Source organism: Anastrepha obliqua, chromosome 2, assembly GCF_027943255.1.
Source record: "Anastrepha obliqua isolate idAnaObli1 chromosome 2, idAnaObli1_1.0, whole genome shotgun sequence".
Taxonomy (NCBI): domain Eukaryota; kingdom Metazoa; phylum Arthropoda; class Insecta; order Diptera; family Tephritidae; genus Anastrepha; species Anastrepha obliqua.
Genome location: NC_072893.1, coordinates 24,006,755 through 24,034,048, shown reverse-complemented (window position 1 = coordinate 24,034,048; position 27,294 = coordinate 24,006,755). Strand labels below are relative to the sequence as shown.

The 27,294-nt window shown below is 38.5% G+C and overlaps 1 protein-coding gene across 1 annotated transcript in view; it reads left to right on the top strand.

Moving 5' to 3' along the window:
* The first annotated feature begins 1,191 nt into the window (after positions 1–1,191).
* The window catches only part of LOC129239056 (E3 ubiquitin-protein ligase HECW2), a 69,204-nt gene continuing 43,101 nt past the window's right edge, over positions 1,192–27,294 (top strand). Inside the window, exons 1-5 of the mRNA XM_054874331.1 lie at positions 1,192–2,268; positions 2,342–3,604; positions 3,668–4,192; positions 4,283–5,118; positions 5,244–5,410. Coding sequence (XP_054730306.1) covers positions 1,812–2,268; positions 2,342–3,604; positions 3,668–4,192; positions 4,283–5,118; positions 5,244–5,410 — 3,248 coding nt within the window. The 5' untranslated portion in view covers positions 1,192–1,811. The remainder of the gene's footprint in view (positions 2,269–2,341; positions 3,605–3,667; positions 4,193–4,282; positions 5,119–5,243; positions 5,411–27,294) is intronic.

Below are 27,294 nucleotides of genomic sequence, written 5' to 3'. Positions count from 1 at the left end.
CCTTTTGTTTGTTTGTTTGTTTGTTAGGTAGGAGTTTAACCTCCTACAATATCCAGAACGTAATTGTACCAGTGTTACACGTGTCTCACGAGGAAGCTGGAGCTCTTCATCTGCTGTAGGTGGTGGTTGGACTCCGATTACGGCATTCACAGGACGGGAGCTTAAGAAGGTGGTGACGGTCTCCCGGTGAATGTCGTTTATTGACTGTCTAAACACTGTCAGGTCCAGTAGATTGCGGTCAGTTTTGTCCTGGATTTCGTCAGCGTAGTCTTAGAGATGTCTCCTGACGTGCCTGGGAGGCGGCTAAGGATAAGCAGGTGTCTGCAGGGGTGAAATCTGCGGTAACTTCCCAGCAGGAACTGCTTGCTGAGCAGTTTGTTATGCTCCATTACTGGAAGCATTTGTGCCTCGTTGTGTAGGTGTTGAACCGGGGACATCAAGAGACAACCGGTCGCTGTCCGAATGACAGTATTTTAGTATGTCTGAAGATTTGTCCACTGAGTGTCACTAGTTCCATGCGACCAGACGGGCGCTACATAGTTTAGAACCGGCCCACCAATTGCCTTAAATGTCCATAGCCACAGTTCTTTGTCTTTGCCCCAAGTGCTGCCGGCCAGCGATTTGAGGACCTTGTTGCGATTTTGGACTTTTGTGGCAATTGCGGTTGTGTGCGCTGAGAAGGAGAGCAAACTGTCAAAGGTTACACCCAACATTTTGGGATTGTTTACCGTCGGAATTGGTGTGTCGTCGACTTTTACCTTAAGGGACAGTTTGACCTCCTTTGCCCAGGTGGTAAAGAGGGTCGCTGTGGATTTAGTGGGGGAAAGTTGGAGATTCCTCGCAGTGAAAAAGCGAGAAAGGTCGGTGAGGTAGTTGTTCACTTTGGAACACAGGCCATCGATGTCATTGCCCGACGAATTTTTAACTATGTTTGGAAATATTTTATACTCACTCTTAAACAATTTATTTTAAGGAATTATAAATGTATACGTTCACCGATATAAGCAAATTAAAAGCAATTATATTTTCATATATAAAAATTTCATGTTAAAATCTTTAAAGCAAAATGTCGTGCACCCTGTGATTTTGTTGCTGTTTAACCAGAGAATGAAATTCATTAACATTCTCTGGTTTAACATAGGCAAGGCAGAGAAGCTCCAAGTTGCGCGACAACTCTGCAAATTTATCGTTAATAAAGAAAGTTTCGCAATGCTTGAGTGAAAAATTGAAAATAGTGCGTGAAAAAGTGTAAATTAATATAAATAGTTTTATATAAGAGTTATTAAGCTCTTGCCGCAAGGGACTAACCTAATTTCTAGCCAACAGAAACGGATTTCAATAAAGAAATTTATTGTAATAGTATCAGCAAATTTCGGTGCGGAAGTAGCTGTAGAAAGTGCGACATTAAAAGTGAAAAGCGTTGAATAGGCTAAATAAGCTAAGGAAGAGTAAATTTTAAAATAAGCCATGTGTTGAAGGAAAATATAACTATTATTTACGAATCGTGTGAAAGTTAAATCTAATTAGTCCAACTAGAAAAATCTATAAATTTACATTATCTGTGTGTGTGCAATCAAGCAAAAACCGAGGGGACAAGTGTGAGTTTATGTGAGGAACAGAACGAGCTTAAAAAGAGGACAAACAAATGAGAGAACATGAGAAGAATACTGCGAGCAAAACAAATGGCGAAAAAACGTGCCTTTGGAGCTTGTAAAGCACTAATTTATAAACCATATGCTCAAAAATTGTTTTAAGTAACAATACCGGCGTGTCTGGCAAGGATAAAAATTGCAGCATTCGAATATTTGCACATGTTGGCTGAAGATATGGGTTATAAAGCGAATGGGGAGAGTGGTCATAACGGCAAAGGTCGTATTGATAGTCGTGGGGCAGGGGACGACGACGATGGGGCGGATGAAGAAGAGAGTAGCACGTTTTATGAGGCAGTCAGTGAACCGGATCTTTGCTTAGATGCTCTTAAAATAACGAATGACGTCACGTCTGTAAACAAAATTACGTCGAGTGCTGCTGATTATGGAGATGGTGCAGAAGAGGCTGAGGGTGCACGTTGCTTACCACAGGCGACAGATGTTATTGACACCGAATCTGCTTCGGCATTGGTTTCGGATACGTCAGTGGTGATCTGCAACGCCACTGACGTTGACACCAGTTGCACTCTGTTTGTAGGTGACCAGCGGGTGGAAAATGGGGAAAGTAAAGAGTCGTTTTTTGAAGAAAATTTTACAACACGGCCGAAACGAAATAAGAGTAAGTACAAATTTTCTACAAGATTGTTTTTTTTGGTTTATATAGAAAAACAAAAATATATATTTAATTTCAGATTTAAAAGATTTGAATAGAATAAATCAAACAATAATGTCTGATGATCAACAACAACAGAAACAACGTCAACAGACACTGCTTACAACAAAATCGTGTGAGACCCCTGCGACTGCTTCAATCTCACCAACTAATTCGCACAGCGACAGCGGAAGTGTGGGTGGTGGTGCTCGCCGCAAGTCATGGACACTTTCGCCACAGAGTGGTGACTCCACACCACAAAGCGGTGCAAAGAAAAAAATTAAAACAGTAAGCGTAAAATCTCCAACGGCGGCAGTGTCATCAGTAGCTGGCACGGAAAACTTGAACTTATGGGTTGCACGTGAATGCTATGAAACCGTTCCGGCCGAAACAGTTTATGAAGTAGAAGATGATATTGTAGCTGTGGACGATGAGGAGGCCGCTGTCGAAAGCTTACTTGGTGCAGCAGCTGCTTTCCAGCCTAACACAACCAGTAAAACAGTGCAGCGTCGGCAAAAACATCTACGACAACCGCAACATAGGCCCTTAGAACGCTCTTGGCCTCCCAGAGCTTTTGGTAAAGATTTGAACTTGCAAGGTGATGTATTCAAATTTGATATACTCGACACGGATGAACGGATTGATGTGTATGGTGGAATTGGAAGCGGCTCCGCTGATGGATTTAGTAGCGCTACAAGCAGTACAAATAATTCGCCACTACTACTCCTAAACAATGCTGCCCCTTCATCCACTAGCCCGCAATATGATCTGCCTTCTGGAACGATATCTCAGGCGCCGGTCAAATTTAAGCCATTAATTAAGAAAAAGATTGGTCCTGATAGCTATATAAACACAATTACAACAAAAAAGGTGTCAGCTTCAGAAACTTATGAATTCCCGACATTCCCGGTAAAAGACAATGCGTCGGCTGGTATAGGAAACGCATCGCCAGTTAATCAATTTCCATACATACGCCAGCATCGGCCACTAACGCGCGCCTTGTCAAATGGGAAAGGCCCCGCACCATGTAATGCGATTAACTATGATGATTTGGGTGCTGGCACTACGCATTCGCCACGTTTATTGCTCTCTCCCAAACGTCAACGCAGTCCACCTTCCGGTTGTTCGACACGCAGTGCATCACCTTTGGATGTTATCATAAGTCCGGAAACAAGTTCGCCTTCTACGCCACAAACTCAGTTTAAATTTGTTTCGAGTGTCGTTGGTAGTGGTGCGCCATCGTCGCCTGCAACGCATATACGGCCTCAACAGAGGCTGTTAAAACGTGTTGGTGGTGGTGCCGGTAAGTGGTGTTATTCATTTATATGCACTTGGGTAGCTCTATATTTAATTTCGTATTTAATAGGAGCGAATCTTGTATGTCCACCAACCCCCACACATCATGCTCGACGCCAGCAACGCTTACAATCTAACGCTTCTGCATTTGCAGCACATGCTGATAATTCATTTTCTGTTGCCGCGACACCATATGCAACACCCAACAATACCAACCAAGGCGAGTACAACTTAGCGATTATTCCAAGGTCGCCACCTATAGCCTTTGGGCCTGCCGTAGGGGGCGAAATAACTGTCGCATCGGCGGAAAACCACACGTTTGACTCGGGCTTAGAAGAATCACTTGACACTAGCGGCGCAACAAATGAAGCCTGCAGTACACGCCTACCTTCAATCCCTGAGCGGGGGACCGCTGCTGGCTTTCTTCAGGGCAGCGCTGTTTTCGGTGAAGGCGAAACTGCGACAGAGCCCTTGCCCCCGGCATGGGAGGCGCGTATGGATAGTCATGGACGTATTTTCTATATTGATCATACGACACGTACAACGTCGTGGCAACGCCCCGGCACGAATGGTGGTGTAACCCTAAATGGGGCAGGTAAGTTGGCCGAAATAAAAATAAAATATTTCCAAAACGGTATTAAAAAAAAAATATAATTAACATTTAACTCTTTTTCTGCACTTTTAGGACGTGAGCACCATCATCGCCAGCAATTGGATAGACGCTATCAGTCCATTCGACGTACTATTACCAGCGAAAACCGACTATCGAATGCTTCCGTTTTTAGTGCGAACGATAGTTCCGGTTGCAATAACACTGCCAGTCCATTTGCAAATGCTCTCCATAACAATCAAACCGCAGCTAATAATAGCAATCAACAAATGCTTAATCTTTCTGTACACCCAGCTGTTGTTATGCTCTGTCGCCCGGACTTTTACTCCATGCTGCATACAAACGAAGACGCTTTATCGATATATAATCGAAATCCGGCACTAAAACATATGATTATACGTATACGCCGCGATCCGCAGTGTTTTCAACGTTACCAATACAACAAGGATTTGGTGGCATTAGTAAATACATTCGCTCAGCTTAATCGCGACTTGCCCTCATGCTGGGAGACCAAACTCGATCAATCCGGCAAACAGTTCTTCATCGATCACAATAACCGTAAGACGTCATTCATGGATCCACGCTTACCGATCGAAAGTGCACGCGTAGTTCGTCAAAGGCATCAACATCCTTCACATCAGTCACCACAACTTTCATCACATTTTTCACATGCACACCATCAACACCTACACTTACATCCACACCAACCGCAACAATATCAACAACAAAGTTCTCATTTTGATGTTTTTGATGGGAATTGCATGTCTTCCTCTGGTGTGCCGCCACTGCCACCTCCTAGGCCGGTTAGTACTGCACGTACCGGACCAAACGGGGCAATAGGTGGCGCCAGTGGAGGTGCTGTTGGTAATTACGAGCAGTACAACGAGGTGCCTGTAGCTTATAATGAAAAGGTAAATCATTCAATCCATAATTTTGGATATTTTAGAATTTTTTATTATTTTTTCGTTGCAGTCAGTCCATAATTTTCTAAAATTTGTATAATTTAATTATTTTTTCTTTGCATGAAATCTCGCAGGTGATAGCGTTTTTGCGTCAACCAAACATTTTGGAAATTTTGCGTGAACGACATGGCCAGAATACAGTTTCGCGATCTTTACGTGAGAAAATTAATATTTTACGTGTGGAAGGTGTGCCAGCTTTGGAGAGATTAGGTCATGATTTGCAGCTGACCATTCTACTAAGGTTAGTTATTTTAATTTTAGTTTTTTTGTTGTTGTTGTAGCAGCATAAACATTGCCCATGCATATACGAAGAATGCTGCTGAAGTGACAGTCCTTGGCTGGATATAAATCCGAAGAACCGACTGTCGGGGGAACGTTTTTTTTTCAATTTTCCCTGTGGCTTTGGCTCTTCTTAGAATTCAAATGAAGCAGATAGCATTAATGTAAGTAGTAAAAGAGCAAGACTGCAGTTTGTTTTTTAAATCGTAAATAGAATTGGAATATAATTGAATGCAAGCGTTTGAGAAAAGTTAATATATATAATATATAGAAGCGGGTGTTATGTGCTAAGTGGAACGTATTCTTGAATGAGCATGAAAAGGATCAAGATAGTTTCTTTTGCGGACAATGGATTCATCTTGATAATAGGGAAGTTTCTCTTGACTATTAGCGGGCTCATTCAATTAGCGCTAAAGGAACTCTCTAAGTGGGCGGCGACTTTCAGTTGCCGTCTATAGATGGAGTAGCACTAACCCTATCGAATGAAGCCAAGTATCTTGGTATAATTATGGACTCGAAGCTTTCTTGGAACACCGAGGAAGGGATGAAGAAAGCTTGTAAGGTCCTCTTTATCTATAAGAATAAATTTGGCAAAAAATGTGGCCTGAAACCGCTGGGGGTATAGTACAATACGATCATCAGACCCATTGTGACTTAATGAAGTTTTCGTGTGGTGGGAGGCGGTTCAACGGTCCAACGATTACCTTGAGTAAGAATACCAGCTGCGCTGCGATTGATTCCTCAGGCGGCACTGGAAGTGATCCTCCAAATTCCACCCATTTATATTTATATAAGTATGTATGTTAAAGGTATAGTGGCCAAATCTGTTTCTAGGATTAAAGTAGCATGTATGCTAAAAGAAATTTGTCGAAATAAAATATTAGGCCGCCGTAGCCGAATGGGTTGGAGCGTGACTACCATTCGGAATTCACAGAGCGAACATTGGTTCGAATCTCGGTGAAAAACCAAAATGAAGAAAAACATTTTTCTAATAGCGGTCGCCCCTCGGCAGGCAATGGCAAACCTCCGATTGTATTTCTGCCATGAAAAAGCTCCTCATAAAAATATCTGCCGTTCGGAGTTGGCTTGAAACTGTAGGTCCCTCCATTTCTGGAACAACATCAAGACGCACACTACAAATAGGAGGAGGAGCTCGGCCAAACAGCCAGAAAGGGTGTACGCGCCAATTATATATATACCTATATATATGCTAAAAGAAAATACTCAGTTCTACTATCTGTGGAACACTTGCAAGACGTAAATCGCGAAAACGCGAATCAATTTAAGATGTGTTAAAGAATGCAGGAGGTCGCTCTCGCTTATTCAACAACACCACACCACACTTTGTTGGGCCCCCGGTCACTCTGCAGTGGAAGGGAATTTAAAGAGCGGATGAGTGTGCAAGGAAAGGCTCTGAACTTGACCTTCAGCAAGTGGTAGAGGACATAAGCATTCCTTTAAACAAACTCTCCACTGCGATTGACTTGAGCGTAGTCGTGGAAAACAATAGAAGGTGGTCTCTGACTACTAATTGCAGGGTAGCCAAAAAACTCTGACAAAACTGAATCTTAAAAAAACTAAATGTCTGCTTGGATTCAACAGATCAGCTAACAGCGTTGTTGTTGTAGCAGCATACTAAACCCTGTCAGTGCAATGTAAATGACCAGTCGTCTTCGGTAAGCTCAGCTAACGGTAGATCCAGATGGCGTAATTTAAAACCGGCTGGTTAATTGGAAAAATATGATTCAAGCGAAGCAATGGCTTGAAAAGTGTTGTGGGAACTCCGTTCCATCAGAAACAACAATAAAACGATGGTTTGCTGACTTCAAAAGTGGTAATAGAGACACCGATGATGTACAACGCGTTGGACGTCCAAATGAGGCGGTGGTAACACCAAAAAAAATCAAAAAATCCACAAAATTGTTTTGAATGATCGAAAAGTGAAGTTGCGTGAGTTAGCTGACGTCGTAAGATATCAAAAAGACGTGTTGGCTTTATATTGCATGAGCACTTGACTATGAGAAAGGTCTGTTTAAAGTGGGTGCCACGTTTGCTCACTTTCAAGACAACGCACCGTTTCACATGTCAATCAAAACAATGGCAAAACTTCATGAATTCAACTTCGAATTGCTCCCAAATTCACTGTATTCGCCACATTTGGCTCCCAACGAGTACTGGCTATTCGCAGGCCTAAAAAATATGCTTGCCGGTAAGACATTTCCCTCGAATGAAGAGCTTATAACTCGAACTGAGGCCTATTTCGAGACAAAAGATAAATCGTCCTACAAAAGTGGTATTGAAATGTTTGAGCGACGCTGGCATGATTCCTTTGTTGATGAATGAAGCTAATTCGGAACAAAAATGTTTTTTTTGTTAGGGCGGGACTTTTCAGCTCATGTGTCATGTACCTGTTAATAAACTATTGCGCCATAAAAGTATCAGCAGCGCAACAGGTGCCCTGTTACTAGATTTGAATATGAACTATACGACAACTACAAAACTGAAGTAGGCAAAAATATTTCATTATTTCCCACGCTGCAATGTTCAACTGAAATGTCACCAGTATTTATTAATTAATTTCAATATTAAATCCTATTTACTTAGCCTCATTGTCTCTAAGTACACGCCCACATTTTTTGCGCTCAATTAATTTATTATCTATTGAAATATTACAATTTAGCTGCTGCTTACATACCTACTCGAACACGAATTGTTACCACAAAGCAAGGCTCTGGAACTTCCTGTTCTCCATGATTCACATTGTTGTGCGATTCTCGCCGTCGGTTAGTGCTAATAACCGCACCAATTCAAGACCAAGTTCTGTCTGTCTGTTTGTACATTTTTCTGAACCGCAACTTATTCGTATATATGTACATATGTAAATGTGCGCTAGATAGACAAGTGCAGGGCTTAAGAGCCGACAACAGTAATAAAATGTTGGTCCTGCATGAATGATTTTGCGTTAAGTGTGCTATGGCTAAGCCAATGTGGCAAGGTTGAGTATGCGCCAAACAAGGTTGAATAAAAATTTCCACTAAATGCCAAATATTGTTAGTCCGTGTGACTAACATTCGCAATTGCATTACCTTTCATTTTGCACTTATTAAGTAATTAAATAATTACAATGTAGAATCGTACAGGCCAAGTCAATGCACTTTAAGCTGTACCGGCTGTATAAATGGTGCAAAAAAATCTGTCTATTTGTGTCGTTTTTCATGCTTCATCTGAAATTAAGGAAGTAAGGCTCGTAATATATTGAACTGTTCAAAGGTTAGGTTAGGAACAGCAACAATAAATGGAAAATGGGCCCGAACTTCTTCAGAAAAAACAACGTTTTAGCTTAACGTTTTAGAGATATGTACATTCGAAAATAATAATAAATCTCACTGATATGGCAAATGAGGATGAGAAGTAAATTAAAAAAATCCCACTTACAGAGATAAAACAATAAATACTGTAAAAGACAGTAAATCGCCGAGATATGATTACATTTCGGAAAGAAATATTAACCATATGCCTGACAAGGCAATAATTTAACACATGGGCTGAAAAGACCCGGGCCTAACAAAGAAAACTTGTTTTTTTTTTGTTCAGAATTAGCTTTATTCATCAAGATAATTTCCATCAAGAACAAGGTAATCATTCCAGCGCTGCTCTTGCATTTCAATACCACTTTTGTTGAACGATTTATCTTTTGCCTCAAAGGCCTCAGTTTCAGCGGTGACCTCTTCACTCGAGTGAAACTTCTTACCGGCGAGCATTTCTTTTTAGGCCTGCGAACAGCCAGTAGCCCCACCGGATGTGGGAGCAATGCGAAATTGAATTCATGTAGTTTTGCCATTGTTTTGATTGATTTGTGATTCACTTGTTTTTGGTCAACACTGAGCAAACGCGGTACCCACTTTGAACAGAGCTTTCTCATAGCCAAGTGCTCATGCAATATAAAGCCAACAGGTTCTTTTGATATCTTTACGACGTCAGCTAACTCACGCACCTTCACTTTTCGATCATTCAAAACGATTTTGTGGATTTTGTTGATGTTTTCTGGTGTTACCGACCCATTTGGGTGTCCACTGCGTTGTGCATTATCGGTGTGTCTATGACCAGCAAATCGGTGAAGTCAGCAAACCATCGTTTTATTGTTGTTTCTGATGGAGCAGCGCCCCCATAACACTTTTCAAGTCATTGCTTTGCTTTAAAGGTATTTTTTTCCCCGCCAAAAAGTAGTGTAAAATTAAAACACGAAATTCTTTTTAAGCTGTCTTATATAGACTGAATGACAGAAATTACCAAACGAAAAACAAAAACAAAAAAATCCACGACTCTTAAAGGTATAAACTCTTCGCTAACTGCAAGAACCGTGGTCCCATATCTTTTGCCAACTCCAGTGTTCGCAGTTTAGCAATCATAACGCGAAACCACATAAGGTATAATGTATATGCCGTACGCTGACATGAATTAGATAATACTACTAAGACAAGGGACAGCTTCCACGGCTGTCTTCCATTTTTCTCTGGAACTTCTGTTAAACCTTCTTCGAGTGGACCTCTATGGTAAACATCAAACCCTGATTACCATTCCTTAGTTTTAGCTTACGAGAATTATGCCTCACTACTTTTTTCTTCTATTTTGAAAACAAAGATTTTCGTAAGCATTCCTGAGAGAACGAATGGAAAGCCATTACAGATGTACATACATACCGATGGCGAGGATCATCTTATCTATTTGTGTTTTCGATACGTTTTAAGACATCATTTTTATTTGACGCCATCGTCTAGGTTTTCGCTCTGTATTATAATATAGGTCTCACCATTGATAAATATAGGGTTGTTCGATAGGTGCGCTTCAACTTTTTTCCGATAGGGAGGGCGAACGACGCAATATTTTTTATTTTTCGATTGTCATTTGTAAACTTCATTAGTATACATTTTATCATGGAACGTTACACACTTGAGCAACGATTGCAAATCGTGCAAATTTTTTATGAAAATAATCGTTCTGTTGCTGCTACTTTAAGAGCATTACGGCCATTTTACGGTCCATTTAACAAGCCGTCCCGTTTTGGGGTTATGTGAAGTCATTGGTCTACAGTAACAAGCCGGCGACGATTTGTGAGCTCAGAGCCAATATTGAACGCGAAATTGCTGGAATTTCGGCCGATTTATGCAAAAGAGTGGTCGAAAATTGGGTTCAACGATTGGACTTCGTAAAACGTGCACGCGGTGGTCATGCAAAAGAAATCGAATTTCATACTTAAATGTATATGTTCAAACTCGATAATAAAAAAAAAATTAGTTAAAAAAGTCAAACCGTTTGTGTTTTATTCAAAAAAGTTCAAAAGTTGAAGCGCTCTTACTGTACTATAGGTACATCGTAGTTCGAAATTTATTTTTAATTTCTTGTGACTTCAACAATTTTGTCAGCCTACAGTAATCTAATCTGCTTGTAATATCTCTGGTTAGGATAGTGGGATTCATTCTGAGGAACGCTGCAATTCAGTGCAATTCTAGCTGTCAGGCTGCCATTAAGTGCCTACAATTTAATAGTAGTGCCTCTTTCAAGTTAGCTATTGAAAGAGGGAAGGTCCTAAACTAGTTGGACTCGCAATGCACCACGGGTGTGACAGGATCAACCCTGGAGACAATGACGCATGCATGCCTACTACAACTTTCATTGAAAAGGGATATGTATTAGCAGATGGAGCTAAATATCCGACGAGCAGACAAATGTTTTCAAAGATTGATGCAAAAGGTCTAAATATATCACTAATAGTATTGACAGGCGGCGGCGTTAATCTGGATTACCGCGACAGTTCTCTTCTCCTTCTCTTCTTAGCATCACAGTCTTTGGTGAACCATTGTTTCATTCACAACCTTGCGCCATCTGTCTCAGAGTTGCTCTGTCCCTGGGTATTCTAAACACGTGTCCGAGCAATCTTATCCTCTGAGATTTTATAAATCTTATCACAGTTTCGTTTTTTGGTAATAGTTCCATCCCATGATTATATCTAATTCGATAGATACCGTCTTGCAGTCTTATAGACCCATACATTTTTTTTTCAAAACCATTAGCTGATTAATGCCAGTAGTTTGTATGGGGCACTTAATCTGATCAAAATTGTAGTTTGACAAACGGTTGTTACGCGGATTAGTGAACAGCTGATTTATTTATTGAATAGTTTTGGCAATAAAAGATGGACCGCAGGCAACAAATATGGGTATTAGCTGCCCCGATACTAAAAAAAAAATATTTAAAACAAAGAAATCTTTAATTGCAATTTCTCAAACTGCTCCAAAATATCACAACAATTAATCCCCTGAAGAGAATTGTAACGAACGGATTGACGAGTACCCGCTGTCAAAATTGCATGAAATTGCATAGAACCGCAGCGGGGACGATTTCTTGCCGTCGGTTATTTTTACGGCAGGAAAATAATTAGATTTATTTCTATTTTCTATCAGATTTTATTTCCATTTTATATACTCAGGGCTGCTTTTTTGATGGCTTGATGACAATTTATTTATTTACAACCAAAAGCGGGCAAATAATAAGCAATTAAAATTTATTTGATTTGCACAACAAAATCCACAAATTGTCAATAATTTAGACAATTTTAATTTAATAAATTTTTAATTTAATTTTTAAACAGTTGTTTATTGGTAGTAATGAGCTTCGACCAGTTGCTTCACAAATATGGCGAACCAAAAGATTTCACTACAAAATTAATTTTATTGTAACCACAAAATGTCATTTGAAAACCATCCTGTTGCAATAGTGTTTTCTGTCACCGTCGCAATTTTCTGACGGAAATGCAACAGCTGCCACCCGCTGCAATTCTGTCTCGGGCCTAATGTAATTTCGAATGTGTTAGTGCAAACTAGCATTGCATCCAGTTTTTGTTATTCTTGCTTGTAAAAGCTTTATTATTTTTCATTCACAATAGATATTTACTTTTTTTCGGTGGTGTTGCATCGAAAATTCCCCTAAGCCGCTTAAATTATGGAAATTAGGTCTGATAGTTGATCCGGATTGGGTGTTTGGCCGAGTTGCTCCCTCTATTTGTGGTTTGCGTCCTCTAGTTTTAAGCCGACTCCGAACGGAGAGAAGAACTTTTTCATGGCAGAAATACACTCGGAGGTTTGCCGTTGCCTTCCGAAGGGTGACTGCTATTAAAAATAAAAAATAGTTTAAAAAACTAAAAAACACGCTTTTATTGCTAATCGAACTAAAAAGTAGAAAATAAATTTTAGTGACAAAGGGACCTATAATGAAGTAATAGCAAATCGAACGATCAGTCATAGTCAACTACCTCAGAACAGAATTATAACAAAAATTAAGATACAAATAGAGTAATTCAAATAGAGTTAAAAGCGTGGGATGCTTGATATAGTAAATATTACAATCATTCTATTGGCAACTACCTATGTACAGAGGGTTATGAAAGTGAAGCAAAATGCATCCCACGCTTTTAACTCTAATTTGAATTACTCTATTTGTATCTTAATTTTTGTTATAATTCTGTTCTGAGGTAGTTGACTATGACTGATCGTTCGATTTGCTATTACTTCATTATAGGTCCCTTTGTCACTAAAACTTATTTTCTACTTTTTAGTTCGATTAGCAATAAAAGCGTGTTTTTTAGTTTTTTTAAACTATTTTTCATTTTCCACTTTTTAGTTCGATTAGCAAAAAAGCGTGTTTTTTAGTTTCTTTAAACTATTTTTTTTTATTATGAATGAAAATTATTGTTATCATTGCAGTCAGGGAATAAATGATTCGATATATTCGTGTTATATTTAATTCCTTTCTTATCGACTGTGAGTCTAAAGCTATGCAGTTATCGGCCGTAATAAAGAAGTAATCGGGATGAAGAACTTATTTTGTGGAGGGAGCTTAAGAAACTGATTTACATGAATAAATAAAGATTTTTCATTTTACAACCAAATTCACCTTACTTTTTGCCCACAGTAAAAAAAAGAAAATATTAATCCTGGCAATCCTAATAAGGGTAATAGAAAACTTTTATCAAATTATTGCATTGTCATCGGTCCTTGATAGGTGTGCAAAATTTCAAGTCGATCAGACTTTTAGAAGCCAGTGAAAATTAAGCTCAAAGATTCCGTTACATACATACATACAACCCGACCTAATAAAAGTGTGTTAAAAATGTGTCTCTCATTTTGGTGTTTTATATACGGAGATTCTAAACTAAGTAATTCCACATGGTAGTCACGCACCAACCCATTCGGCTACGGCGGCCGATGATCCGGATTATTTGAACTTAACCTGAGATAATTCCGAATTAAGTCGTTAATCTCGATTACCATCATTTAATATTGATTGCCACTGTCTGTCTATGTTAAACCGCTCTGATCGCATCCATCAAGTCAATGGTCGCTATGTTGACTGAACATTGCCAATGAGTGTAATAGATATTTAATTAATGGAAAAAACTGCTAAATGATCCACTGTATATTTGATTTGGTTCGTCATTCATTGGTTTAGGTTTATGTATTGGCATACCAGGTTCTTGGAGATGGGTAGGTGCGATCAGCTGTTACGTCACCGCTCCCAAGCACGTGCACTTCTTCTTTATGTCTCATAAAATTCGTATACAGTCAGACTTCTGAATGCTAGTATACATATTTGTAAATTATAATATAATTCTTTTTTTATTTGCCAACCTGATGAAATGAATTCTCTGCGGCATCCGTTGAAGGCATCACAGTAACTGATTGATGACTTATACGCTTTTAGGCGTTATAAATTAATTAGCATACACTACAAATGTTTAATGTTTGCACATACGAATATTCACATGGTTGATTTTGTATTGGGGCTTCAATTTTGAAATTGTACTTCATTTATTTTTTTACACTAATTTCTACTTAATTGTTGTAATTGTTTTGTGGTTATTGAACTGTAGTTGCAATCATACTTATGTATTTATCTGTGATTGCATACGTGGGTGTGTAATTAGTTAGTTACCCCGTAGGGAAGCATTCGGCCAGTAACAAAATTTTCGGTACGGTATAATTAATTTAGTATTATTTCGGCATTCGCGAACCACTTCACTGCTCAAGTAACAACTGCCGAACTCAAAAAGACACTAAATTGAGCTTGCGTAGACGTGACTGCGTCAGTTGACACATAAGAAGCCCTAGTGCATTTTGAGCTGCTGGTTCGAGCCGCAATGGAGCAATGGTTGTTTTCAAATTCAAAAATATTAAGAAAGTATAAACAATTTTGTTTACCGTTTCGAAGTATAGATGGTAGTTTTGTTTTCTCAATTATTCACCGGGATCTTCAGAAGTTTAACCCCATTAGTGGTCAAATTTGGCCATGAGTATTTATTGTACTGGGGCCAAAGGTTTTTCGAAATAGCACATGAAGAAATAAAGCTCCATCTTTTCTGCTCTCTCCTGAGAAATAAGGTTTGCAATTCTCCTTTAGCAACATACAGGGGATGGCGATGACTGGGTAAGAGGTCTCTGAGACTAAATCAGTTTCCTTTCTGGCAAGCTCATCAGCAATTTCATTTCCCTCTATGTTCATATGTTCTGGAACCCAGATCAGACAAATGTTACCTGCACACCCATGAGATTTGATCTCCTCCTTACAGGAGTTGACTAAGCAGTTAATAATTGTCACTGAAACTGAGCACGAAAGTTAAAGGGTGAGGTTCAGCAATGACATAGTTGGCTCATCTTCCAAAGTGAACGATTATCTCGCCAACCTTTCTCGCTTTTTCACTGCAAGCAATCTCCAGCCTTAGATTTCCAAGCATCTTCCAAGAGGAGGTGTATGCCATTTGCCTACGTGCAGAGATTAACTTAGACAGGAACTTTCGGAATGAGCGAATAGCATTCTGAGCGACAGGAGAAGCGATCAAGGAGAAGCTTAGGAGTGAAGAGCTAAAGATAAGGGAGGTTAGATGACACCAAACTATGAGGCTACGCCAGTCGAAATTCTTACTTCGAACATGATGAACACATGATCGGGATATGGTCCACTGACTCTTGACCAATCCCAGAAGACTGCAATGCATCGTCTCCTTGAATGCATTGCAATAGGCATCTCGGCCATTTGCAGCCAGAAAAAAGGCACATACGCTCAGTCCAACCCAGCTCTGTCTTAAATTTAATAAGGGAATTGGGTCCAGATGAAGTACTGTGACGACTAGAGGGTACAAAAGACCATGAGGTCGAAATGGAAACTTCCAATAAATCGAAATCTAAGCTTTTCCCCACTAAATCCACGGCAACCCTTTTCGTTCCTCCTCGCATATAACGGCAATTGCATCTAGGGTTCAAATCCGTAACAGGCCCTCAAGTTGCTAAGTATTAGCACTTGGGGAAAGACAAACAAATGTTGCTGGCGACATTTAAAGCAATTGGCCGGTCGATTGTGAATTAAAGTTGCGCCCGTCTGATCGCCTGGCACTAGAGATTCGCAGTGGACAAAGTTTCAGACCTGTCAGAGTAAGATGGTAATCGGTCGGTGCAAGGCCCGAAGAATAGGCGGATGCAAATAATTTCCGTGCTGTAGACTCGCCTGTGACACTTTCTCCATACACGTCGCAAATGTCCCGGGCTGCTTCGGCAGCTTTTTGTCCTCGATGAGCAAAGCAAAGAAGACCAGGTGTCGAAAACGCTGATTTTTGCCTCCATTTCTAAGGCTCAAAAAATTAAATAACTCAAAAATACAACTAATATAGTTTCGTAGAGCAGAAGGAGTTCTATCGAATGAATTCTTACCCTTTGCCAAACAGCAAACAAATCGTTATAAAATAAAAGAAAATATAAAAACGCTATGAACTTATTCCCCAACCCAATACTTTGCCAGACAGTTTACAGACGTACATTACACGACATTCATCGGGAGTCTCTTACCATCTTCCTGAACTCCCGACCCTCGTATGACGTCATCGGAGTCTAACCACCACCCATCGCAGACGAAGAGTTTCAGCTGCCTTCTGAGCATCGCGTAACTTTTTCTCAATTACTTACGGTATATTATAGTAGTTTAAAATCCTACCTTTCCAGTATCGACCTCGGCATACTCAATACATGTCTGGGATGTGCAGGTACCCTGCACGATGTTAACCACCTATTCACCTGCCTTCTTAAACCCACTCACCTAACACTTCTCTCTCTTTGAACCCAACCCATCGAAATGGTAGGGATACAGCGTAAGTCTCGTTATTTAATACCCACCCTTGTGCGTATGTATGTAGGCTGTGTGTGTGTGTTTGCTTTAACTTCAAGTTGCAGTAAGCCAATGCATCATCTCGCAATTATCAATAGTTTGCTCATTCGATTAGGTTTGCCTAAAATTATGAAATAATTTCTACACTTACAAACACATTTTCATATGTATGTATGTATATTTTTCACCTGCAAAGTGATGAATAACAATTTGCATACATATGTACATACATACACACATACATACATGCACATGCATATGCACACATCATTTTAATCATTTAAATGCATTTACTAGTGAAGCTGAATGATTACAATATAAAAATTAATAATTGAAATGACATATCTACGTTTACTTCTCGATATCTTATAAAATTAGCAGGTAATTATATTACATTGCAATATTTTTAAAAATATTGAAATTGTTGGAAAAGTGTAGTATTTATTCAAGTTAGACAATTGTTGAATTCGATCATCTGTTTCGCATACTTCATTGGTAATGCAAGGTGGCGCAAAATTAATCATCCAATTTTCTTTGTGCATATTTCTTACTAAATAAAAACAAAAAAATATTTTGAGTGATGGAAATCTGAATTTGACCTTTACGCGCTCCGTTGCTTGTCTGTTTGTATACTGCAGCTGGGCAGTGCATTAATTAGAATATTTTCTGATAGGGTGATTAATTTTGCGCCACCTTATAAACTAATTCCAAAATTACATATGCACATAACATAATAAAAAAAATAAAATGAAGAAAAAAATTAAATAAAAAAAGAATTAAAAGCAAAATAAAGTAAAAAAAAATAAAAAAAAAAAAAAATGAAATAAAAAAAAAATAAAAAATTAAAAAAAGGAAAAAAAGAAAAAAAAAAAGAAAAAAAAATTAAAAGAAAAAAATAAAAAAAAAAATTAAAAAAGTAAAAAAATAAAATAAAAAAATTATATATTGTATATATTAGGGAATAAGTCCAAAGCGGTTTTATCTTTTCTTTTATTTTATAACGATTTGTTTGTTGTTTGGCAAAAGGTTAGAATTCATTCGATAGAACTCTTTCTGTTGTACGAAGCTCTGTTAATTGTATTTTTGAGTTATTTAATTCCTTATTTTGAGAAATGGAATACCCAGGAGGTAAAAATCAACATTTTAAACACTTGCCCTACTTTGCTCTTCATTGAGGTAAAAAGCTGCCGAAGCAGCCCGAGACATTTGCGACGTGTATGGAGAAAGTGTCATAGGCACTGCACGGAAATGGTTTGCAAAGTTCAAAAATGGCAACATTGAGGTCGATGACACGTCCCGCAGCGGAAGACCTTCTGAATTCGATGAAGAACGTCTCAAATCACTTTTGCAGGAGAACAGTCGCCAGACCAGTCGTGAATTGGAGGAAAAAATGAACTGCGATCATAAAAAGATTCACAATAACCTTCACTCAATGGGGTGTACCGGAAAGTTGGGAGCCTGGGTGCCTCACGAGCTCAACGAAAAGAATAAAGAAAGTCGCCTTCCAATTGTTTCTCAGCATCTCGCCCGCCATCGAGCAAACATGCGCTTTTTGTACCGAATCGGCACGGGAGATGAGAAATTGTGCCTCTACATGAATATGAAGCAAAGAAAGCAGTGGGTGACTTCAGGAGATGAGCCAAAGCCGAGAGTCAAGCCGGACTTTCATTAAAAAAAATCATGATATGTGTTTGGTGGGGCTGGGAGGGCATGGTGCACCGAGAAATGCTCGAAAAGAATTTCACGGTCCACAAGGAGCTCTACATTGCCCAGCTACACTGCTTGAATGAGGTTATTCAATTGAAAATACCTGATAGACATGATCAAACAATACTCCTTCACGACAACGCCAGGGTCCATGTTGCACAAGTCGTCAAAGCCGCACTCCAAGAGTTCGAATGGGAGGTTCTTCAGCATCCGCCGTGTTCTCCGGACCTAGCACCGACCGATTACCATCTTTTCCGCTCCATGTCAAACTATATGAAGGGCGTTATCTTCGATAACAAAGTGGTCCTTAAAAAGTGGCTCAATAACTTCTTTGACACCAGACCTGCCGATTTTTGGCGGAACGGCATCAACAAATTGGTGGGTAGGTGGGAAGAGGTTGTAAACAGCAACGGCGAATATCTAATTGTATAATTATTGCTTTTTTGTTAAAATAAAAGTCTTCGGTAAAAACGCTACGAACTTATTCCCCAATTCAATAATATTTCTGCCATAAAAAAAGTTCCTCATAACCATTTTCCGTTCGGAATCGGCCTAAAACTGTGGGTCTCTCCATTTTTTGGAAAAACATCAAGACACACACCACTAATATCATTCATAGGAGGAGGAGCTCGGCCAAACACTTAACAGAAGTATACGCACCAATTAGTATTATTTTTTTTTTTTAATTTTTTTTTTTGAAATTTGTGCAATTTTTGTTAAAATTTGTACAATGTTTGGAATTTCGATTTACAAGGTTTTTATTGTTAATGAACTATATTTTTGTAAAAATTAACAAAAAATATTTTCCCCGAAAAATATTGCCAATATTTTGAGAAGATTTAATCTAACTTAACCTAGGTTAAGATTGTGGCAAGTTCCAGCAGCATTCATATATTCGACTTGCTAACTGTGGGTGGTGTACGAATACATTGTGCGACCACTGTACTTACGATATGCGCATCATTCTTAAACTGCTTTATGCTTTCCTTCAAAGCAATGCGTGTGATTTTCTATGCAAATTTATCCGTAAGAATATGGAAATACGGATACATTTATTTCACACCTGTTCGATTCGGACTTCATTTCGTATTCAAAACGCTTCGTTTTTAATTTAATGCAAAATCAATTTCTTCGTTCAAAATTTGGCGTGTATAAAATGTGCAAAATAAATGTTATATTTTTTAATCAAAGCAAAACAATTTTTTTTTTTTCCAAAATAAACAAAAAACTTTTATTAACTATCACGATAATTTATCCGTAATGCGGATCCCGGAACAACGAGACTATGAGCCCAGAAGCATAGAAAGCATCCAAGAAAAAAATTATATATGTACATAATCGTATGGTAACCGAATGGTTTTGTGCGTAACTTCTATTCAGTAAAGCCCAAGTTCGGAACCCACTCTTCGAATGTGTTTCTGCTAAGACAAAACTTCTCATAAAAACCAGTCGCCGTAAAACTGTAAGTCCTTCCTTTTGTAGAACATCGTCAAGATGCTCACCACACATAGGAAGAGGAGCTCGGCCAGTATCAAAAAAGGGTGTAAACGCCAATTACATACATACGCTTATGGTCATTTAAATAGGTAAGCTGCCTTTATCCATCGATTGTCATCGATTGTCCTCATGCCGCTCGGAAAAATGTTAAGCTATTATTGAAATTATCGCTTTTTTTTTAAATGGCATCACTTCTTCGTTGTGAATTTAGAAAACTAGTTACATTACCTTGCATTATTGGTAGCACAGATTCGGTTATTTTCAGAGAGTGTCATTTTGCGTGGCCATTAAAATAGGTACTTGGCGAATAACTCTTGCCTTTTAATGAATTAAGTGGAAAATATTGCATGTTTCCTTGATAATTAAAATGAAATTCTTTCAAAGATGGGTCGTGCGCAGCATTGCAGAGATTTAAACAAAAACAATAATCATATCAATAAGTTAATCAATTATATATTCGCCGTTGCTGTTTACAACCTCTTCCCACCTCCCCACCAATTTTTTGATGCCGTTCTGCCAAAAACCGCCAGGTCTGGTGTCAAAGAAGTTGTTGAGCCACTTTTCAAGGACTTTTTTGTTATCGAAGGTAACGCCCTTCATATGGTTTGACAGGGGGGGGGGGAAAGATGGTAATCGGTCGGTGCAAGGTCCGTAGAATACGGATGTGGATTTGACGACTTGTGCAACATGAACCCTGGCGTTGTCGTGAAGGAGTATTGTTTAACCATGTCGATCAATGTAGAGCTCTTTGTTGCCCTTTCAGTCCCATCAAATACAGATCATGATCTTCTTTGTATGAAGGTCCGGCTTGACTCTCGGCTTTGACTCATTTACTGGAGCCACCCACTCCTTTCTTTGCTTCATATTGATGTATAGGTACCATTTCTTATCTCCCGTGACGATTTGGTACAAAAAGTGCTGTTTATTACCGCATGTTGCTTGATGGCGGGCGAGATGCTGAGAAGCAATTTGAACGCGACTTTCTTTGTTTATTTCGGTGAGTACCCCGGCTCTCAATTTTTCGGTAAATTTTTTTTCCAATTCCCGACTGGTCTGGCGACCGCTCTCCTTCAGAAGTGATTTGAGACGTTCTTCATCGAATTCAGAAGGCCTTCCGCTGCGGTACGTGTTTTTTGGGAGGGACTAACAGTTTTAAGCCGACTCTGAATAGCAAATGGTTTTTTAAAAGGAACTTTTTCATGGCGGAACTACACTCGGAGGTTTGCCATTGCCTGCCCAGTCTTTTATTATTGAATCATAGTGCGGAAGAAAATTCTTAATATCGAATACAAAAACAAAAAAAGAAAAATGCAAAAATGCAAAAACTTCATGCCATTTTTATAAATAAAATTAATTTTTGAAAATATTAAATTAATTAGACCTTTCAACTACATAAAAATGTTAAAAATTTTTATCAAAGTTAAGGAAAACTTGAATAACCCAGCCAAATCTTGACCGACTTAGACTTTTAAGGTATCAATGGAAAGGTATTTTCCCACACTCACTAAATTTTGAAAAAAAATTTAGCACTTGCATCCCAATTTTTCCGCAAATATCGCGAAGAGAAAAAAATATTTTACCGCCAAATTTGTCAAAGCTCAAAGTCCAATATTTTCTCGATGTCGCTCAATTGTCGTGGCCTATGCCACAGCTTAACCCATAAAGCATAAAATTGCGAATGCTTGACCCTCAAAATTTAGGGTAACATTACGCATACATAAGCGTAGTAGAATAATATTTACATACTTCGAATTTGATAAAAAAAATGGGTTCAGTTGAACCCAGTAGGAAATGGAATTGATTTACAAAAAAGTCCGTTGCAAGATACTGAATTTGCAGCAGACAAATTAATTTTGCAAATACATTTTTTCTTCATTGCATGAACATAACTATTGTAGATTCTCACGTTTGCCTCAATTTGAACTCAAACAGAATTGTTTATTGTCGTGAATATGAACCTACATAAGTAAATATAGAAATTCATGTATGAATGCTCGCACTCACTCGCATATCTGCCAAAAATTATCATTTACTTGCATAAATATGAATGTATGCATGTGTGTTTGTGTGTATGTATGAATTGTTTGAACTAATCACCGAAAAATATGGGTGGATCCTCTGTTATGAATACTTAATTGTTTTTATTTGCCAACTTGTCGCAGTAAAGCTGCTGTTAAAAATTTGAAACACAATACATATTATACGAGTATGTACTCGTATATGATATGTAAAGGGTGATCAATTTAAAGGTATCGGATTTTAAACTAAAATAAAACAATGAAAATTCAAATTGATTGGTCAATCTTTATAGTTTTTGTGTAGAACCATTCATGACATTTTTTTTAAAGATAATCCTTTTCAAATGTTGGCCGCAACTGCGCCATAATTCGGCCATCCGTAAACACCAATTTTGAATGATTCGCTTGAGGACTTCGGTTGGTATCTCGTGAATAACTTTAGTAATGTTGGCTTCCAATGCCTCAATTGAAGTGCGTTTATCCACAAAGCATTTAGACTTTACATACCCCCACAAATAAAAGTTCTCTTTATCCCAACGATTACGATTTGTAAATGTTGTTGAGGTGTAAGTTTTTCCATGGTGAAATGTCAATGAATACAGAAAAAAAAAATACCAGTCTAACGGTTAGACGCGATAGAAGTGAAACCTTCCGTAAAACAAACTGAGAGAGAATGAGACGAAAGCAGCATTAGGGGCGGGATAATTATAGGTTCATTATAATATTGCTATAAAGTTCATATTTTATTTTCTTCATTTTATTATTATTCATCCTCAATGTTTTCAATTTCAACAAATGATACGAGTGGCTTATGATAGCTAAAATATGATACAAATGCTTTGGTTTCGATGTTGTCAACATATCTTTGAAATACCGCGTCAATTGTTGTTTTTGATCGTGTTGTCGATTCAGTGCGATTGTTACACATTTTTAAATTGAATGTTGTATTGAGAAAGTCAATTGAAGGAACCGCTGTGTCCAATGCAAAATTTACGTTAAAATCGCCACTTAAAATCATTGGAACTTTATCGTAATCTTTTCTAAGTATCCGCGATACTTCTGGTGTATACTTTATTAAATTTTCGTGAATGAATTCCGTGATGCTATTTATTGATTTTTTTTTCTGTCGATATTCACGACACTTTTCTGCATTGTTTTTCGGCATAATTGCGGTAAATATTTAAAAATGAAAATATTTACGAATATAAAAATACACACGCGGTTGCTATTATGAGCGTCCCCAGCAAAATCTGCGTGACCGAAACTCTAACACAATTACATTTTTTTGAATGTTACAAACGCTTATGCACGCAGGTTTTGCTGGGGCGTGACCGAAACTCTAACACAATTACACATATGCACTCGTATTTGTTTGAAAATCGACTTTTTTTTTGGTTCTCCGTCACCTTTGGAAAATGTGTAAACAGTAAGCAAACTTTATTCATATATTTTTCCTCATTTTTGCATCAGTAAAATTAAACAAACGCCGTAGCCGAATGGGTTGGTGTGTGACTACTATTCAGAATTCACAGAGAGAACGTCAGTTCGAATCTCGGTGAAAACACCAAAATTAAGGAAAACTATTTTTCTAATAGCGCTCACCCCTCAGCAGGCAATGGCAAAACACCGAGTGTATTTCTGCCATGAAAAAAAGCTCCTCATAAACATATCATAAAATAAAATAAAATAACTGTATAAAAAAAATTTTTTTCTTGTGATCCGAACCAAGGATTTTGGATCGGAAGCTCACATTGCTAGTCGCTCGGCTACCGCGCCATGCTGTCGGCGCTGGCCTAAAAGTTATTTAGTTACGAAGCGTTATAGTATATGTTGATATAAACGTAGCGACGAACTAAATAACTTTTAGGCCAGCGCCGACAGCATGGCGCGGTAGCCGAGCGACTAGCAATGTGAGCTTCCGATCCAAAATCCTTGGTTCGGATCACAAGAAAAAATAAAAGTTATTTAGTTCGTCGCTACGTTTATATCAACATATAATATAACGCTTCGTAGCCAAGAAGGTCGCTTTTTCGTTTCACTTTTTCTCAAATCACTCCCAACGATTCTAAAGAAGTTTTCACTTCAAAAATTTGAAAATGGTTAAATTTCAAGGGCCGATGTAGAATGTAAACCACACCTAAATGTCAAGTTTTCTTCTGCATTTCATTTGACGTTTTTCAATTCCAGACTAATTCAATTTGAACCATGGAAAGATACACAATCGAGCAACGCGTTAAAGTTTTCAGGCTTATTATGAAAACGAGCGTTCAAATCAAAATGCACATTTTCACCTCAGTGGATTCGGCAATAAGTAGAATTGCCGCATTTCGGCGAATGATAATCCAAGAGTGATTGGCGAAAAACCAATGCACCCACAAAGAGTGACAGTTTGGTGCGGTTTAGGAGCCGGCGGCACCATTCCATTTCCAAAATGAGGCCGGTCAGGCAGTTACTGTGAACAGTGTTCGCTATCGTGAGATGATAACGATATTTTGTTCCATACGTAATTGAGCCATACCAATATTATCATAATAAAGAGAAATGACAATAATTTCCTAAAAAAATTGTATTTTATTCAAAATCAACACCGGCCCCTGAAACATAGCCACGCTTTATTTAGTTTGACAGTAGTTACGGGTGATCTGTCAAAAACCCCTATTGAAAAAAATACCTCCAATCTGATCACCCTTTTTACATATGTTATTACTTGCATATATGTTATACATACATATATGAAGTATACATTTGTATACTGGCCATAAAACATCGGGTTAGTCAGGTACATACATACCTCAAACATCAGTTATTGCTATGTTGCTGTCGCCAAATGGGTTTGTGAGTGGAGTCTGTGAGTGGGTTGTGAGTGACTGGTCTGATATGCTTTATGTTAGGGATCCAAGCCGCGTTATGGCACACATAACTGAAGGAACATACATTTGATGCAAGATTTGGAATAAAATCTTATTGGAGATTGAAGAAAGTTTACACTTTGCCAAATTACAAGAGCTTTCATTTTTGATGTACAAAAGCTTCATAGCATGAGTGTGCAAGCTTGAGACTTGTGCAACCTTTTCTAACAAACTGGTGATTTCAGCGGATGGTTTTATAAGTATGAGTAATAACTTTTTATTTCAACGGTCCCGTTACAGCTCGGGATTGAGCTTTGGCTTCATTCACAATTTTATTCCAGGCGTCAGGTTTTTTGCTGTTTCCAGTTGTTTCTTCTTGTCTTGATTGACGCGATAATCACTTACACGATTTTGGCCCTCCAGTTGCTGACGTGTACCTTTTTCAGGTCAACGATGACTTCGATTGTCAGTGCACTTTTGGGCGTTCTCGTGTTTTCGAAACCAGAGGTTTATAAGCGGCCAAAGTTTTTTGCGGGCGGTCATTGTTCACGCCGATATGTCGATATGACACCAATAACGAATTCTTTGCGGTTTAATGTGTTTAATAACATTTTCTCCTTTGCATAAATAATACAGTTCGTTGTTGTTCCATTTTCTATATGTGTCGTCACTTTCTCGGAGTGGTCCAAAGATCTTACAGAGTATTTTATGTTCGAAAATGTTAAGGCATTGCTCAACTGCGTGTGTAAAAAACCCCGGCGTATTACCGTGAGGATTTTTGATTTTAGAAGATTTATATTGATCAAGTATATTTTATTTGAGGCCTTAATTCGGTCTTGTATTGTGTCGTGCATGTTCTTGTTGTTTTTTAGTAAAACACCGATGTATTTAAATTGCTGAACTCCTTCTAAAAAGCAGCTTCCAATAGTTTTTTTTCCGGCAGGCGTTTCTTTTTTCATCGGGAAAGCTTTTATTTATCTTCAGACCGAGATTTTACGGATTTTTTTGATATCCTCGAAGATTTCGGAAAGGTACTTTTTATTGCGGCTGTATTCACGGCTGCATCATCACGGCAGATGGTGGAGCAGATGAAGATGTCAACTGCAGGCTAAACAAAACAAGGGCAGCATTCGGGCGAATGCATACAGTATGGGGGAGTTCGCAAATCTCCAGGCGCACTAAACTACGAATATTCGGCTCATGTGTAAAGGCAATATTGCTGTACGGAAGCGAAACATAGCTGGTCTCTAACACCATCACACAGAGGCCACAATCCTTCATCAACAAATGCCTGCGCATCATCTGCAGGTAATTCTGGCCAAACACCATCAGTAACGACGCACTGTGGAGATTAACGAACGAGGAACCCATCCTTAGGTAAATCAAACGCAGAAAGTGGTGATTAATAGGTCACACATTGAGAAAACCACCACATAGCATTACGAGAATGACATTGCACTGGAACTCGCAAGGGAGCAGAGGTCGCGGTCGACCAAAAAATACTTGGAAAAGGTCGATGCTACGCGAACTAGCAGATGCCGACATCTCATGGGACGGAGCAAAAACAACAGCACAGAACCGTGTACGATGGAAGAGTCTTGTCAAAGCCTTATGCTCCCGAGAGGATTGAGCGAGGACAAAAAAAACTTTTTGTTGCGAGCTATAATGGCTTTATTATAGGCGTATGCGATTGTTAGGCCTGATCTACTGAAAAGGTTTCCCGATTTTACTTCCTTTTTTATAGCAAAATGTAGTAACAAGCTGAAGACCGACGAGGATAAAGAATCACCTTGCTTGAAATTTTGAAATTATCTGACGCAATATGCTGTACTACAACTATTCCAGTGGTATTCGTCAAAGTGGCCATTATTAGACGCATTAATTTGGCATTTATGACCAGATGTGCAACAGCGTCAGCGATTTTCCAGCGTTGGATGCTAACAAAAGCTTGCTTGAAATCCAGAAAGAGTTTGTGAGCGTCAATGTTACGTTCGTAGTATTTATTGAAATTCCGCTTAATCATGAATATTTGATCCGTCGTTGATCGGTTGGGCCGAAAACTACCCTGGCATTCGCATAAAAGTTATTCCGCTGCTTTAGCAACTCTGGCAGCTATAATATTCGAGCAAAGTTTGTGAATGGTGTTTAAGGGGGGAAGTCCATGTAGAAGCCTCAAAATCGGTCATTTTTTAAACACGTTTTTAAAGGTGATAAAATAATTATATTATTTTGAAGCTTTAACACAACTTTATTTAACCTTTCGAGAGTAGAAAAAAAATTATTTTAATTTTTTTTTCCAAAATGGCGGCTCAGGATCATTTCTTGTCGCCTGCCTACGGCGCGAGGTCTCAAATTGCTCTATTTATTACTCTTAATCTATCGATCTGAAACAAAAAAATTGGTTTTTTTTTCTATAACATATTAACTGAAAGGATGAACCTATAAAATTAAAAAACAAGTATAAAATTAATTATAAAATAACCCCTTCAAAAAAAACTCAGAGTTTTGGGCTCTTTTATTGACATTTTTAACCCCCAAAAAGTAATTTATCAACGCGAAATAACTGA